General features: G+C 42.1%; 1 protein-coding gene across 4 annotated transcripts; it reads left to right on the top strand.

The window, feature by feature from the left end:
- The first annotated feature begins 2,130 nt into the window (after window positions 1-2,130).
- Window positions 2,131-6,514, top strand: LOC308408019 (transmembrane protein 26). 4 transcript variants are annotated; one of them, XM_080900068.1, is made up of 4 exons: window positions 2,131-2,298; window positions 3,526-3,751; window positions 4,669-4,813; window positions 5,311-6,514. In XM_080900068.1, the coding sequence occupies exons 2-4, from the start codon at window positions 3,558-3,560 to the stop codon at window positions 6,043-6,045; spliced, it is 1,074 nt and encodes a 357-aa protein (XP_080756194.1). In that variant the 5' UTR covers window positions 2,131-2,298; window positions 3,526-3,557; the 3' UTR covers window positions 6,046-6,514. The 4 variants fall into 4 exon arrangements, with proteins under 4 accessions (XP_080756194.1, XP_080756193.1, XP_080756195.1 ...); XM_080900067.1 differs by having other exon boundaries at window positions 2,131-2,302; window positions 3,541-3,751; XM_080900069.1 differs by having other exon boundaries at window positions 2,131-2,302.
- The last annotated feature ends 7,550 nt before the right edge of the window (window positions 6,515-14,064 follow it).

Raw genomic sequence — 14,064 nt, 5'->3', positions numbered from 1 at the left:
CTGGAGAACTATTCCCGAAGAAACTTTAGGAAATGACAAGAGTTCAGACTAAGTTGGAGAATAAAGGCTCGTTAGGATTGTACAAACTCTATTTTTGCCATATATACTGTATTTCCATGTATGTTTGTACATGTTTCAATAACACTGCACATATTTCCCATTTTCCTTGCAGAGGAAATGAGGGTTGGCTCAACACTGTTACACATTACTGTAGCTTCCTAGTCCGAAGAGTGGTGTAAACACCAACCCGATATCACTGCAAAGTGTGTGATAGACACGATGGTCCACAATATCCATTTCACATGTTGCCTTTCTAAAGTGTGAAAACGACACTCACATGCAGTAAGTGGCAGTACAAATATTTTATTTCAAGCCAACATGAAAATAATCACAGCAAAGCATTTAAACAGACATTATTAACACATTTACACGTAAAGCCACCAGCTTAATCGCTTCTGATGATTAAGGACTTTGAACGTACTTCACGCGTTTAGCTTGCTATCGACTTCTTGCCTTTACATTTATCATCTCCCCCTGCTGGTAATGCAATGTCTGCATGTGTCCCTTTGACGTTTTGGAGAGGCAAAGCGGGAAATTGACACGATGGACCGGCGTGTCTGTTACACGTTTTGCCGTGATTCTGGGTTATATTTATATATTTCTGCAAAATTTTGATTGACACGTGTTAAATGTTAGCCCTGCAACAGACCGGCAACCTGTCCAGGGTGTGTGGCCCTATGGCAGCTAGGATAGGCTCCAGCCTAGGGAAGAGAATTAGGTCGTGCCCATCATTGTGCTCATCTGACTTTCTTCTCCATGACGATCTCAGGTGAGGCTCTCGGATATAACTGATAAAAATAAATAAATAAAGATAAAAATAAATGCTTGAAATAAATAAATAAATGAAAATAAAACATTTGAGCAGCCACCTCCAATGTATACTCCATCAGTCTGCTTACCACCAGCACTATAGATGTTCATACAATGCAATAAGCAAAGCCTCAGGAGAAGTGTGAATATCACTCATCTCGTCTCAGTTTTGGAACAAGAGCACGCGGTCTAGTTGTGTTTTTGTGCGTAGTAATCAGTAGGGACACACCTCGTAGCATCAGTAGTCAGTATTTTTACATTAATAAATATCAAATAAGATGATTAAATTCACTCCAATGACTCAATCAATCTGTCTTTTTTTCTTTTCAGCTCATTATTTTGGTCATACAGTCACTAACTTTGCATTTTTCATTTTTTCCACCCGAGATGCCGCAGGAAAACAAGTTCAGTCAAAAGTGATAGCCTCATATAAAGGCACCTACTCAGACCACCCAACCAATAAAGCTGATGAGCTGTTGCTGAATGCAGCGGCAGCAGCTTCAGAGGCAAATATTTTGGATAGAGATGGTAGAGCTTGAACAGAGAACAAATGTGAGATTTAATGATGATGATGATGAAACTCCAAGTGGTGCTAATGTTAAAACAATAGCTTTCTCAGTCCCCAAATAGTCAAACAAAACCAACCAAATGCTGCAGGTTTAAAAATGCCTCATTTGCAGGGAAGAGCAATCTCCTCTCTGTTATGATTGTCAGTCATCTGTCTTCGCTTCGCTGGTTTAGTAGATTGACGTTCCTGGACAGCTTCCACCCACGCAGCATCCTCATTCTGATGCAACCGCAGTAACATACCCACACACTCCTGCAGTTGCTTGTTCAGAGGCCCATCAGCATCTCCTTTTCCTCTTGTTGCTCCATGTTTTTGTGTGCACAGAGGCCACGGAGTGGGGCAGTTATCAGGACCAGCGCTGCAGTTACAGAGCAGGCATGGGTGGGAGCAGGGCAGGGCTGCGTGCACTCCGAACAGGGAGTGCGACAGGCTGGCTTCTCCCAAGGAGATAACTTTGTTCTGGGCCAGGGGAGATGACATCATGACGGATGGCAATGAAGATGTGGGCGCAAGGAGCAGGAAGCTTTATCTCACATGATGGCACCGAGAGGATGGAGACACACACATGCACATAAACACTTGTGGATCACACTGCTCCTCGCTGATACTCCAGTGAACTCGAACAGTAGTCACTCCCCACTGAACACACATATGTACGTGCGGGAATACACACCTCTGACATGTTCACTCTTCCGCAGGGTCTAGGAGGTGGCTGTCAGTTAAAAGGCATAAATCAGACACAGAGGGCAGGTCACTGTGGGTGACTGTTGGGTTACTGTCACTTTCCACTGCACAGCATCTAAAACTTTTGGAAAATACACTGAAGAGACTGATCTCAAGAAGGACTCCCGGCTTATCCTGTAGGTTTGTACTGCATGCAGCTGCACAATACATAGTGCATGAATTCTTTTTCAAACTCTAAAACACTAACACACACGGCTCGGTTTTTGACACACATACATATATATATATATATATATATATATATATATATATATATATATATATATATATATATATATATATATATATATATATGTGTATATGTGTGTATATATATGTATATATATATATATATGTGTATATGTGTGTATATATATATATATATGTGTATATATATATATATATATATATATATATATATATATATACACATACATATGCCTGTGGAAGGGAGGTACTGGGTGTGAGAGAGGGTCGGAGTTAAACCTGCAGGTATGGCATGATGCATCTTTATAACTACAAAACCAGGGTGCTCCCATTTTGGTACCACTTTCAAGTCATCACGATAATCCATGGCGATTCAGGGATCAAATTCCAGCAAGCCTGTGCAAAGCCTCTGGGAGTGCTTTAATATTGACTGCAGATCAGTTTGTCTAACTCTTCCTTACTAATCACTGCTTGCTTTGATTTCCCCCAAAGCTCAGAGGCTTTCATCCTCCTGGCTAACTAACTGACAGCGAGGGCTGTTTGCGCACATCGTGCAATAGTTACTGATAATGAAGCCTGGACTGGGTGATGATGAGCAGCGGTTAATGATGAGTGTGGTTAAGTGGCTTTTATTTCGCAAATTTTTCATTGCAAAAATCAAATTGTTTTAAAGTAGTCCATTCTTTACTCTGCAGGAACCATGTGGGACTATGATTGCATTCAAAAATGCAATAATAATGCAAACACAACACTGTAGAAGGTTTGAAACAACATTAAAGACTCGCTGTTGTAAACTTGTAAGCTTTTAGTTTTTTGTAAATAGACAAATGTAAATTTTCTTTTGGTCAAAGTGATTTGATTTTTCACTTGCAGCTGTTTTGTATATTTTGTGATTCATTTTATTTTATTTCATTTTATGTCTCAATTTAATAACATAATTTTTACAGTATTTTTTCCCCCAGGTTACTAAATCTAAGCTAATAATTTAAACCCTTAATTATCATAATAACAAAGAGCGATCTTCAGAAAACCTAATGATGTATAATAAATGTAATAAATAACAACGTGTGAAGGGAGTGCGGAAAAAATACGATATTCATTGTCTAGTAATATTCAAATGTACATATGATAATAAAGTCACTTCTGTGCTTCTAAAGTGATCTTCTCTGCAGGTTTTCTCTGGTGCACCATGTGTCGCCTCCTGAATGTCTTGCTGGCCTTGCTGAGCCGCTTCCTATTTGCTGTCCACGGGGTGGTGACGGTGTGGCGAGTTGTAGCTGTTAAAGAGGAGCCGCTCTATTGGCTGCTGCTGACAGGCGTGGCTCTGTTGGGTGTGGAAATGGCCATCACTCTGAAATGCACCCGTAATGCAGAGTGGAAATGGTAAAACACATTTGACATGATTTTCCTTTCTGCATAACACACTGAGGCTCAGTCAATTTTAAGCCAGATGTTAGCCCTCTGCTTCTTCCTAAATAATAACAATAATAATACATTTTAATTTGTGGGCACCTTTCTAAAACCCAAGGTCACTGTACAAAGCACAGAACAGATTTGGGAGGATGGGGAGTGAGATGCAGGCAGACTTTATAAACCTGTTTGGTGTTAGGGAGTAAATAACTCCTAAACTTGTAGCTGCAAACTCTTTACAACCCATCTGCCCGAGGCGGCTTTTGTAAAGGCCTGCGATATTCTGTGCCACTAAATTCTCTCTTATCATCCGCAGCTCTTTCTCTCTTTCACTGTCCATCAAAGACAAACATATTCCTCTGCTGTATTACTGCTGTCTTTCACTGAACTGTATTATGAGCCTACCATCACATCAATGTCACAGCCTCTCCTATCCACTCACGGAGTAAATGTCTCCTTCTGGCTCGACTCATTTTTGACCAACAAGCTTTTTTTTTTTTTTAAAGAAAGAAAGAAAGAAAGAAAGAAAGGAAAAAAAAAACATCAACCGACTTCAAATGGATATGAGCATTTAGTGTCACACCTCATTCAACACCAAGCTATGTCTTATTCAAAAGCTCACGAACTGAACATCGTCAGATGCGAGCTTTCTTCGGGCCTCTCTCTTTCTCACTGAGTCTTACTTTGAAGTTCTGTCCTCATGGAGAAGGCTTTGCACTGTCAAGTGGGATTTGCATATATGATGAGAATAATTGCCTGTCTGAAATTCGATGCTTCCTATGGGGAAAAAGGGACTCTTTCTTCTTTAGTGGGTGGCAAAAAAAGAAGAAGCAAATTTCTATAAATAACCTAACCCCCTCTTTCCCTCTCCTTTGGTGATCCTCTTTTAGGTTCTCCCCCATGGTTTTCCTGTACCTCAGTACTGTCATCCCGTCCATTTGGTTTCTGGAGCTGAGCCTGCTACAGTCCAAGCTGCCTTTCAACAATTCCTCGGGCCATGAGCTTCATTTGCTGGCTCACATCCCGATCTCAGCGGTAGGCGTCCCACCAACAAAACTGCCCTGCCTGCCTCAACCCTCCACGCAGCCACATTAAAGCAACACCTGATATCAGATAAGATTTAAATCTAGCAAGGGGGTGGATAAACTATTAGTTGCAGGAAATGTGTAATAGACACACAGAGATGAAGTCCAGATAGGCTCCTGCTTGAAAAATTCTTAGATCTCTTCCCTTGTGAGATGGTCTTAGTGAAATTTCTTTCACGTAGGATTTGGGAGCTTTTTGCCCCATGGCTGTACTCAAGGCTGGGTGGCAGCTTTTGAAACGTGAAGATCTTCCCGTTTTGGGAATATTGTAGAATATCAAGGGGGAGGGTGGGTGCTTTCAGGATAAACGTAATGAACCTTGACACAAAACAGTCGACTTATATTAAAAACAGAGAGGAGATGGCTGGTTTATTTGATTATTCATTAACACTGAACCCTTGCAAACACTTTCAACATGACTAGACTTCCACTGTTTTATTTATCCAGGGGATTAAGGATCTGGACCCAGAGAACTGGGTAGCTGGCCTGGAGCAAACCATGCTGATAGTCTTGGTTCTGGGTCGCTGGCTCATGCCCAAGGGGGACATGTCACGTGACCAACTCTCACAGCTTCTCATGGTGAATGTGGGACTGGGTGCTGACATCCTGGACATCTTCGACACCTTCAAGGAGCCCGAAGTCAAAACCAACCAGGCAGTTGTCATCATCGGCTTGGCCCTGTTCTCTTGGGCGCTCATGCAGTTTCCTCTGGTTCTCACTCAGACACGACCCCCAAAGGCGGGGCCTTCTCAAGACAGCAAGGGTGGTCCCTTCTGCTGCTCCAGGGCTCCACCCTCATTCACCTCCTGCTGCTCCAGCGAAGTCTGGAGCTTGCTGCTCACAGTGGGACTCCAAGATGGCCCGTTCCTGCTCTACCGGTTCTACCTCATGGTGCAAGAGCAGGTGCTCAACCAGCTGATGATTTTCTTCACCTGCAAGAATATCCTCATTGTTCTTTTGGAGCTCTACAGAATATTTGTGGTGCAGTGTGAGCAGCAGGTATCTGGGCTGGAGAGATGCACTGCTCTGGTGCTCCAGTGTCAAGCACATGGGGGCAGCAGGGAGGAGGAGGAGGTGGAAGAAGAAGTGGGTAAAGACGAATGTTGGGAAGAGCAGAGCTGTCATATAGACATGAAGAAGGGGACCGAGAGGGAGGAAGATCAGAAAGGTGTCCAGGTATAGAAAGGCTCAAAATGCCGTGAGGCATGACTCCGGCCCCCAGGAGGGAGGGAATAGCTTTCACCAAGAATGAAGTCTAAACCCATCTGCCATCTCTTACATCTCAGCCTCGTTTAGAGACAGTCTCAGCTCTCTGGAGGTTCAGCGACTAGAAACAGAGCACAAGAAAAGAGAGTAAGTCCCCATTGAAAAGATCAGAGATGAATTTATGCAACTCCCTTTGATAAAAGTGGTGTTTCCATCACGGGAGCTTTCTCTGCTCGAGAAAATCAGTTCCAAAGAACTGTCAATCTCTTTAATAGTATGAAGCAAATAACAAGGTAGCTGAAACAAAATAAATACATCGGGGAACTTTACACTTCAACAAACTGGTCTCAATAAACAAGAACTTAGTATATGGAATAGTATGACTGCATCATGATATGTCCTTGTGTTTTTAACCAAATAAGGTTGGTAATCATGGCATTCGATGTTCTATTTTTTTTTTAAAAATTTGATGATGTGTCTTTTCTTGCTGGTGGATGAGCATTTTCTAATAAAGATATATGAGGAAAGCACAGTGCTGTTTGTTTTGTTCTGCTCGCCATGAGATGGCAGTGTTGCCAAGTCAACCAAGGCACAGCAAGCATCTGCTTTGTTTACTTGACTGTAACATACATGCTATAGTTACACAGAGGGAAAAAAAAACCAAAACAGTGAGACAGCAACACCACAGCAGCATCAGCAGCAGCGGCAGGAGGCATTTGTCTGGTTTTGGTATAATATCGTCTTCTTTGAGTCTCTCTGTAGGGCTCGATGGTGGCAGGACTGCACGTGATGAATGAATTAGAAAGATGTAGGCACCTTCGGGCAGCGGGCTTGTACTTAATAGTCAAATGCAGTCGATGTGGAGACGTTTCATAAAGAGTGAAGAGGCTTGCTTCACTTTTCAAGGTTTCATTTTCCTCTTGAGCACAATCAGACCATGGAAGTCTGTTTGAGAGCTCGGCGCATTTTTATTATGTCTGAAAAAGCACACTCGTGATTATGTGGGAGTTGTTTGAGTTCAACATGATTTGCTCTCGCCTTCTCTCTATACAGAGAGATGGAAGGTGCTTTTGAGATATTGCTCCACAGCCCACAAAAGAGAGACTGCTCTTTGAGAGCCTAAAAGGACAATGAAATGTTTGAGCTGAAGCCCAGAGTCTCAAGGTTTTCGAGCCACTTCAAGCTGGGGGGTTGACGGTGGTGGTAGGGGGGGATAAACAGCTGCACCCCTCCCCTCCTCACCCCCCCAAACCTCCCATTCAGACATTGCCTCTCCTGTGGAACGAGGTCCGTGATGACCCTCTCACTCCGCGCCTGCAACGCTGTGTTGCGCAGGTTGAGAATGAAGAGCGGCTGTGGCATAGAGTGGCAATTCAATCAGAGGCCTTTCCAGCACATGCCCCGTATCTGTTTTTCATCAAATTGCTGCACTTCACCTGGCCTCCAAGGTGATGATAGGAGCTGTTGGGGCTCTGGACGAGTTGGGACTCTTTGTTTTCAACGAGCTCTCGATGAAAGAGCGACAGAACCGTGAAGTGCTGGAGGAGAGTGGAAGAGAGCATTTGAGTGTTTTCCTCCCTCTGTTGTCCAATGCATAGATTATGAGGAAAGATTCCCTAAAACGATGACTGTGGGCCACCTCTGGAGGACTTCCTGTAGAGCGCTGCCGTATTTCCTCTGTGGCAGCGCTTCGGTTCAAAATATCAAAGGCAGAGTCGACTTTTAAGAGAAAAGAAGAGAAAATAATAATAGAAAGTTCCCACTGGGATGTTAATTCTGCCATTTATGCTTTCTAGTACTAGATAATGCCCGGTTTACGAAGTCACTCCCAGGCAAATGACATCACACAGAGCCAATGGGAGGGTGCCGCTCGTCCTAAGCACCTGAGTTTGGGGAGAATCCGATATTCCTGTGACAGCTTGATGTGGGCAATACAATAGGGTGATGAAAGCTTGGTTGTGATGAGAGTCCTTTTCCTCTTCAGATTAACTGCATGCTTTAACAAGATTGTGTGGGTGTGTGGGAGGATGGGGATGTCAGCTGATCCACGGGCTGCCCTACATAGATAGAGAGCGAGGAAGCGAGCGTGGCAACTCAAAGCCTGCGACTCCACTGCACATGGATGTATTTTTTTTTTCAATTCAGCCCTTGCAAGCATTTAACTGTGTCCTGTTCACATGGGAAAAATGGGTGATGCACGTGGAATTCTTTGATTACATCCTTTCATCAGGTCTTTGCATGCTTTATATTTTCCCTTTAAGTCCTTTAAACTTACTTATATGATCATATTTCTGAGGACAAAGCGAAATGACTGATCGCTGACAACATATCATTTGGTGGAGTGATGGGCGTATTACTCACACCGAAGGTACTCAACCAGCGTTCGAGCACTAAAGCATTGTTGCTCTTATAAGCTCAGACTCACGCGCCTGCATGTGTCACACTACATGTAATCAATGCAACTACCTGCTTTTACTTATTTATTCTGCAGAGGCAGGGACAAGGTTAAAATGAGCAAAGAGTTCAATGCGCACAATGTGGTAAGTTGTTACACCTTTTACCCCATTTTATCAGGATTTCTCTATTTTTCCTTAAAAAATGGTATTGATAGGTCTACCACAACATGAAGGCTGCACAAGTTCCACTCCAAAAAGAAACAGAGCGAGGAACAAGCGAGGCAGAGGCAAAGCCAGAGAGAAATTCACTCAACTTGAACAGGTGCATTTCCCATAACAGCGCCGAGCTTTCTCACCACATGCCACAATCTCCCTGTTTTGTGTCAACTAATCAGGAAGTCCAAACACGCCAAGGTTTGCCTCATCAGCCTCCAATACAGATAAACCCGTCAAAATGCCACTGAAATGTTACAGCGAGACAAGGAAGAGTGAAAACAAAAGGCAAACTTCAAATGAACTCCCCCCAACTTTTTGACAGGTGGCTGAGGAGTCGGCTGACACTGCCTCGTGCACCACCGCCGATGGAAACTAATGAGCTTTACTTTGCTGTTTGTGGATCGGGGATGTTTGTCTTGTTTCCACATGGTGTAGGATTTTAAGATTGAATCAGCAGTGTGGCACAGAGGTAACATGCAGGTCTAATTTATGACAAATCGGTAACTTCACCATTTCTGCCTTATCATCCCTTCCCGATCCAGTGGAGATTAACATATTAATGCTGTTAATTATTAAGAACAGATGGTCTAGTAATAATAAAGCAATTAAACTTCTCCAGCGCAAAGAAACAGACACTAGATTCAATGAAATTGGTCATCGAGCTGTGGTAAACAACGTAATTGACAGCACGGTGGCTTTCTGTGGAGAGTGCACACCATAGATCAGCAGTCTGTGGGGCCCACATTGACTGGACACCAATAAGATTACATTTACCCTGAAACACAAATAACAATTAAAACGCTAACAAGGCACTAAACACGGCAATTAACACCTGCTGGATGAAGAACAATGACAGCCAGAAATGGAAAACTTTGTGATTTGCTACATCAGTGGTTTAAGTCTGGTGATTTTTCCATATCTAACCTTATTTTTTTTAACATTAGAATGAGACCAACAACACTATGCAAACAGTAATTACTTCTTGAATCACACACCATCCCTGATCTCCTTCTTAAGAGGCTTTGCAGTACTATAACTTCATTATAACAGCTCCTGACTACAGCTAGGTCAAAAAACCCTATTAAAGCTTCATAAGTGTTGTTTACTGATTAGCTAGTCTGACATCACACTGAAATGGCATTGCATCACACTCCTTTTCTACCTTGTGACACAACTGATTTCCTACTAGAGCCCAAGGTTTCCATCTAATTCTAACGTGATAGTAAGTAATGGAAGGCCCCTGTCTTTGCAAACGGCTTTGCAAGTCTTTTGAACAGCTAATTGTTAGTCTACTGCAGTGCACATCAATGTGAACCAATCGGAAGTTGCCCTTTCATGCCACGATATCAGACTGGTCAGTCAGCTTGTCTCTGTGGATGGTAAGGATGTGTGCAGCTAATATAAGCTTGTTCACAATATTTCAGGAGAATCAGATCGAGACATTATTTGAAAGCTTTCATTGTCAAATGTTGCAACTTTGGTAGTTTTTAGTTAAGTTTAGGCAGTGCACAGGAGGCAGGATTCAGTTGCTGTGAACAGATCTGACTGTTATCAGACGGCTCTCATATCATCGCAGATTGGCACAATCAGACATAACACAGAACTGGCAATAGTGAGCTGGCAGGCTCTGTACTGGATGTTTATGGTCTCACACGCATCTCTGCATGTGAGGGTAATGTGGTACCCATGTAGAAATGTTGGGCTGCAGTGCATGTACAAAAATGGCTTTAGGCTATGGCGTGACAATAATTTAACATCTCTTTGCTTAAAGCTTGAATATGTACTCAACTCAGTCATTCATTATTAACCTTACAATATTCTAACCAGTATAAAAGCAGGTAGTGATTAAGCCCATGTGGAATTAAATTGGTCCATTTTGTATTACAGGAAGTTGATTATTTTCAAAGGCTGACGGAAATTGGATAGGTAGAAAAGCCACCTGATTTTACAAGGAAAACTGGGGATTCGCTGCAGGGCTGGTGATCTCTTATCATGATTCATCTAAAGGCTGACAGATGTATAATAAAATCTAACCTTATTCTAAGGTTGGTTTTCGTCTCATAGTGTTTATTTGTACCATTGCTGGTAAAATCCGATAAAATCCATCCATCCATCCATCCATCCATCCATCCACCCTCTTCCATTTATCCAAGGGAACTGGAGTCCATTCCAGTCCTCCGCAAAATTGAATTGCTAGTTTAAAATAAACAACAGAAAACATCTGGTTCAGCTGAACTATTAAAAGTTGGACTCTGAGATTTCTATAATCACTGTGCAATCATGTCTAAAACCTCTTGAGATGACCATGGTTTAACTTTGCAGATCGCACTGGTTTATAATCTACTTTAATGTACTCAAAAACCGCCTTTGAAGGTGAGAACTTCAAATACAGAAATCAACTCTTGCCAGGTTGGCAAAAACAATTTTGAAACGTACTCATTACTCCTTGTTAAACAAGTAAAGCACACTTTTATGCTCAGTTTTTTTTTTCTTTTTTTGAACTTTTAATTGCAGAGCAGGAAAACAGCAGTCACCAGCATATACATACACAGGACAAAGATGCATCTACATGTATAGCAGGACGTGGGAGGCAGAAAGAGAAAGCCAACAGCAATATTAATAAACAATGAAAAAGGTTAACAATCGTCCCTTTGTTGCCAGGCTAAATCCCGTAAGCCCGATTTCAACCTCTGAGCAGAAGGAGTGTTCAGGTGGGCCAAAAAAGGGTCCCATATGCGATAGAAAAGGAAAGGTTTGTCCTTAAGTGCTGTAGAGAAGGCTTCCATTGGCATGATACATATCACAGACTGTAGCCACTGGTTGACAGATGGGGCCTTATCAGAAATCCACAGTACCATAATGCACTTTCGAGCGTAGTGCAGCAGTATGTGAAGGAGATCTTTGCTGCGAAAGCCGGCAGGTAGCTCATCGTTCAGTCCTAACAGGCAAGTCCTTGGACCCAGATGCAGTCGGCAATTAAATATAGTACATAGCTTGTCTATAAGTGATCTCCAAAACTGTAGAATAACAGGGCAGCTCCACAGACAATGAAAAAAGGAACCAACAGCAGACTGACATTTGTTACAGAGATTAGGCAAAGCTGGATACATTATGTGTCTCTTCTCGGGTGTAATATAAAGCCTATTTATAAGTTTAAACTGCCTTTCCCAAATAGAATTAGATGCCAAGGCTTTAAAAGGACGACAACACAACTCATCCCAAGCTTCAGCATCTATAGCGCCTACGTCTGATTCCCACTGGCCCTTGATTTTGTTAGAGTTATCCATTCTAAGATCAGAGAGAATGTTATAAATCTTTTTAGTGATACATTTTAGTTGGGTAGTTTTTACCATGAGTGATTCTATAGGAGAAAGACCAAACCCTCCATTCAAATCCTTCAATTTAGAAGTAATATAGTGCTTTACCTGAAAGTACTTCAAAAAATCCTTATTGGTCAGACCAAACTTGCTTTTCAGTTGATTAAAAGTAAGAAGAGAGTTCTCATGAACAAGATCACCCACTGTATTAATCCCTTTTTGAGACCAGTCCGCAAAACCAGCCTGAAGACCAGGTAAGAAGTCAGGGTTTTCATGAATAGGAGTAAGAAGGGAGAAACAATTATAATATCCTTCCAGGCGCCTGACTTTGCGCCAAATAACGAGCATATTCTTTAGCACCATATTATCTTGTGTTAGAACTGTGGCTTTACCTGAGGAAATATATAGCAGGTTCCGCAACGGATACCCTTTAAAGAAGCGGACTCAGCGCTGAGGTAAATGGAATCCGGATCGTCCATAAACCATTCTGTAAGAAATTTAAACTGTGCAGCCAAGAGGTATTGTGGGAAGGAGGGAGTGGCAAGACCGCCTTTCTGAACAGGCAAACACAGAAAACTGTATCTCAGCCTAGGTCTTTTCTTACGCCATATAAAAGAAATAATTGAACCATTTAATTTTGACAAAACCTTTTTGGACAGAGCAAGCGGTAACATCTGGAATAAATACAAGAGGCGAGGGAGGATATTCATCTTGACCAGATGAATACGACCTAAGAGAGACAGAGGGAGGCTGCACCACCTACCCAAATCGCGATTGATGGTCTGAATTAAAGGGGTGTAGTTCAGACTATACATTTCTTTTAGATTCGGTGAAATCTTTACCCCTAAATAAGTGAAACCGGAGGGAGACCAACGAAAAGGCTGAGAAATGTTTGGATCAACTTCATTTAGAACAGAGAGGGGCATAGCCTCACTTTTAGAAAAATTGATCTTGTAGCCTGAGAAGGAGCCGTATTGGGAAATTAACGCAACTAATCTAGGAATTGAGTGAGCAGGAGAATTTAGAAAAATTAAGACGTCATCTGCATAAAGTGAAATCTTATGTTGAGAATTGTTCAAACAGAGTCCTTCAATAGCAGCATCCTTCCTAATGGCTGTGGCAAGGGGTTCCATAGCCAGGGCGAATAACAAAGGGCTCAGCGGACAGCCCTGTCGACTGCCACGTTCAATACTGAAATTGTCTGACCTATAACCATTGGTAATCACTGCCGAAAGAGGGGAAGTATAAAGGATCTGGATCCATTTAACGAAGTTGTCACCTAAACCAAATTCTTGAAGTGTGAAAAGAAGAAACGGCCATTCCAGACGGTCAAAGGCCTTTTCAGCGTCAAGTGAGATGACTAGAGCCTCAGGGTTAAACAAAGATGAGTGCTGAATAATGTTAAGTAGGCGCCTCACGCTATGTGTGGAATACCGCCCTCGTATAAAACCAGTTTGATCATTCTCAACGATCGAAGGTAGTATTGGCTCAAGACGTACAGCCAGGACCTTAGCAAGTATCTTCAAATCAAGATTTAAAACAGATATAGGCCTATAGGAGGCGCATTCTTCTGGAGGTTTCCCCTTCTTCAGAATTAGCGAAATATTAGCCTCCATTAAGGAGGGGGGGAGAGTGCCTGCCTCAAAAGAGGACAGAAGCATCTTATACAGTGGGGAAGTCAGAATCTTACTAAATTTCTTAAAGAATTCCCCCGTGAACCCGTCTGGACCCGGGGCTTTGTTATTTGGAAGCATCTGAATAACTTTCAAAATTTCACTTTGCGTTATAGGTTTACATAAATCATCTCTTTGGATTTCAGTAACTTTAGGTAAATTTAGTCCTAAGAAGAAGTGATGCATACCTTGTTCCAATGTTGGTTTAAACTGGGAGGTATATAACTGCTTATAAAAAGTTTTAAAAGTATCATTAATAATTAAATTGTCATATTTAGGTAAACCAGATGAGTCTCTAACACATGGGATATTACAACCAGCACCCTTATTATGAAGAAGATTGGCCAGATAGCGGTTAGGTTTATTAGCAAACTCATATAACCTCTGCCTCAT

This window comes from Rhamphochromis sp. 'chilingali' (assembly GCF_963969265.1).
Source record: "Rhamphochromis sp. 'chilingali' genome assembly, chromosome: 12".
In the NCBI taxonomy this organism is placed as follows: domain Eukaryota; kingdom Metazoa; phylum Chordata; class Actinopteri; order Cichliformes; family Cichlidae; genus Rhamphochromis; species Rhamphochromis sp. 'chilingali'.
The sequence above is the reverse complement of the archived record's forward strand: the minus strand, read 5'-3'. Positions and strand labels throughout refer to the sequence as shown.

Coding starts and splice junctions, on each gene's coding strand:
- LOC308408019 (XM_080900068.1), top strand. CDS start 3,558: ATGTGTCGCCTCCTGAATGTCTTGCTGGCCTTGCTGAGCCGCTTCCTA. Junction 3,752..4,668: donor CGTAATGCAGAGTGGAAATG/GTAAAACACATT, acceptor ATCCTCTTTTAG/GTTCTCCCCCATGGTTTTCC. Junction 4,814..5,310: donor CTCACATCCCGATCTCAGCG/GTAGGCGTCCCA, acceptor TTATTTATCCAG/GGGATTAAGGATCTGGACCC.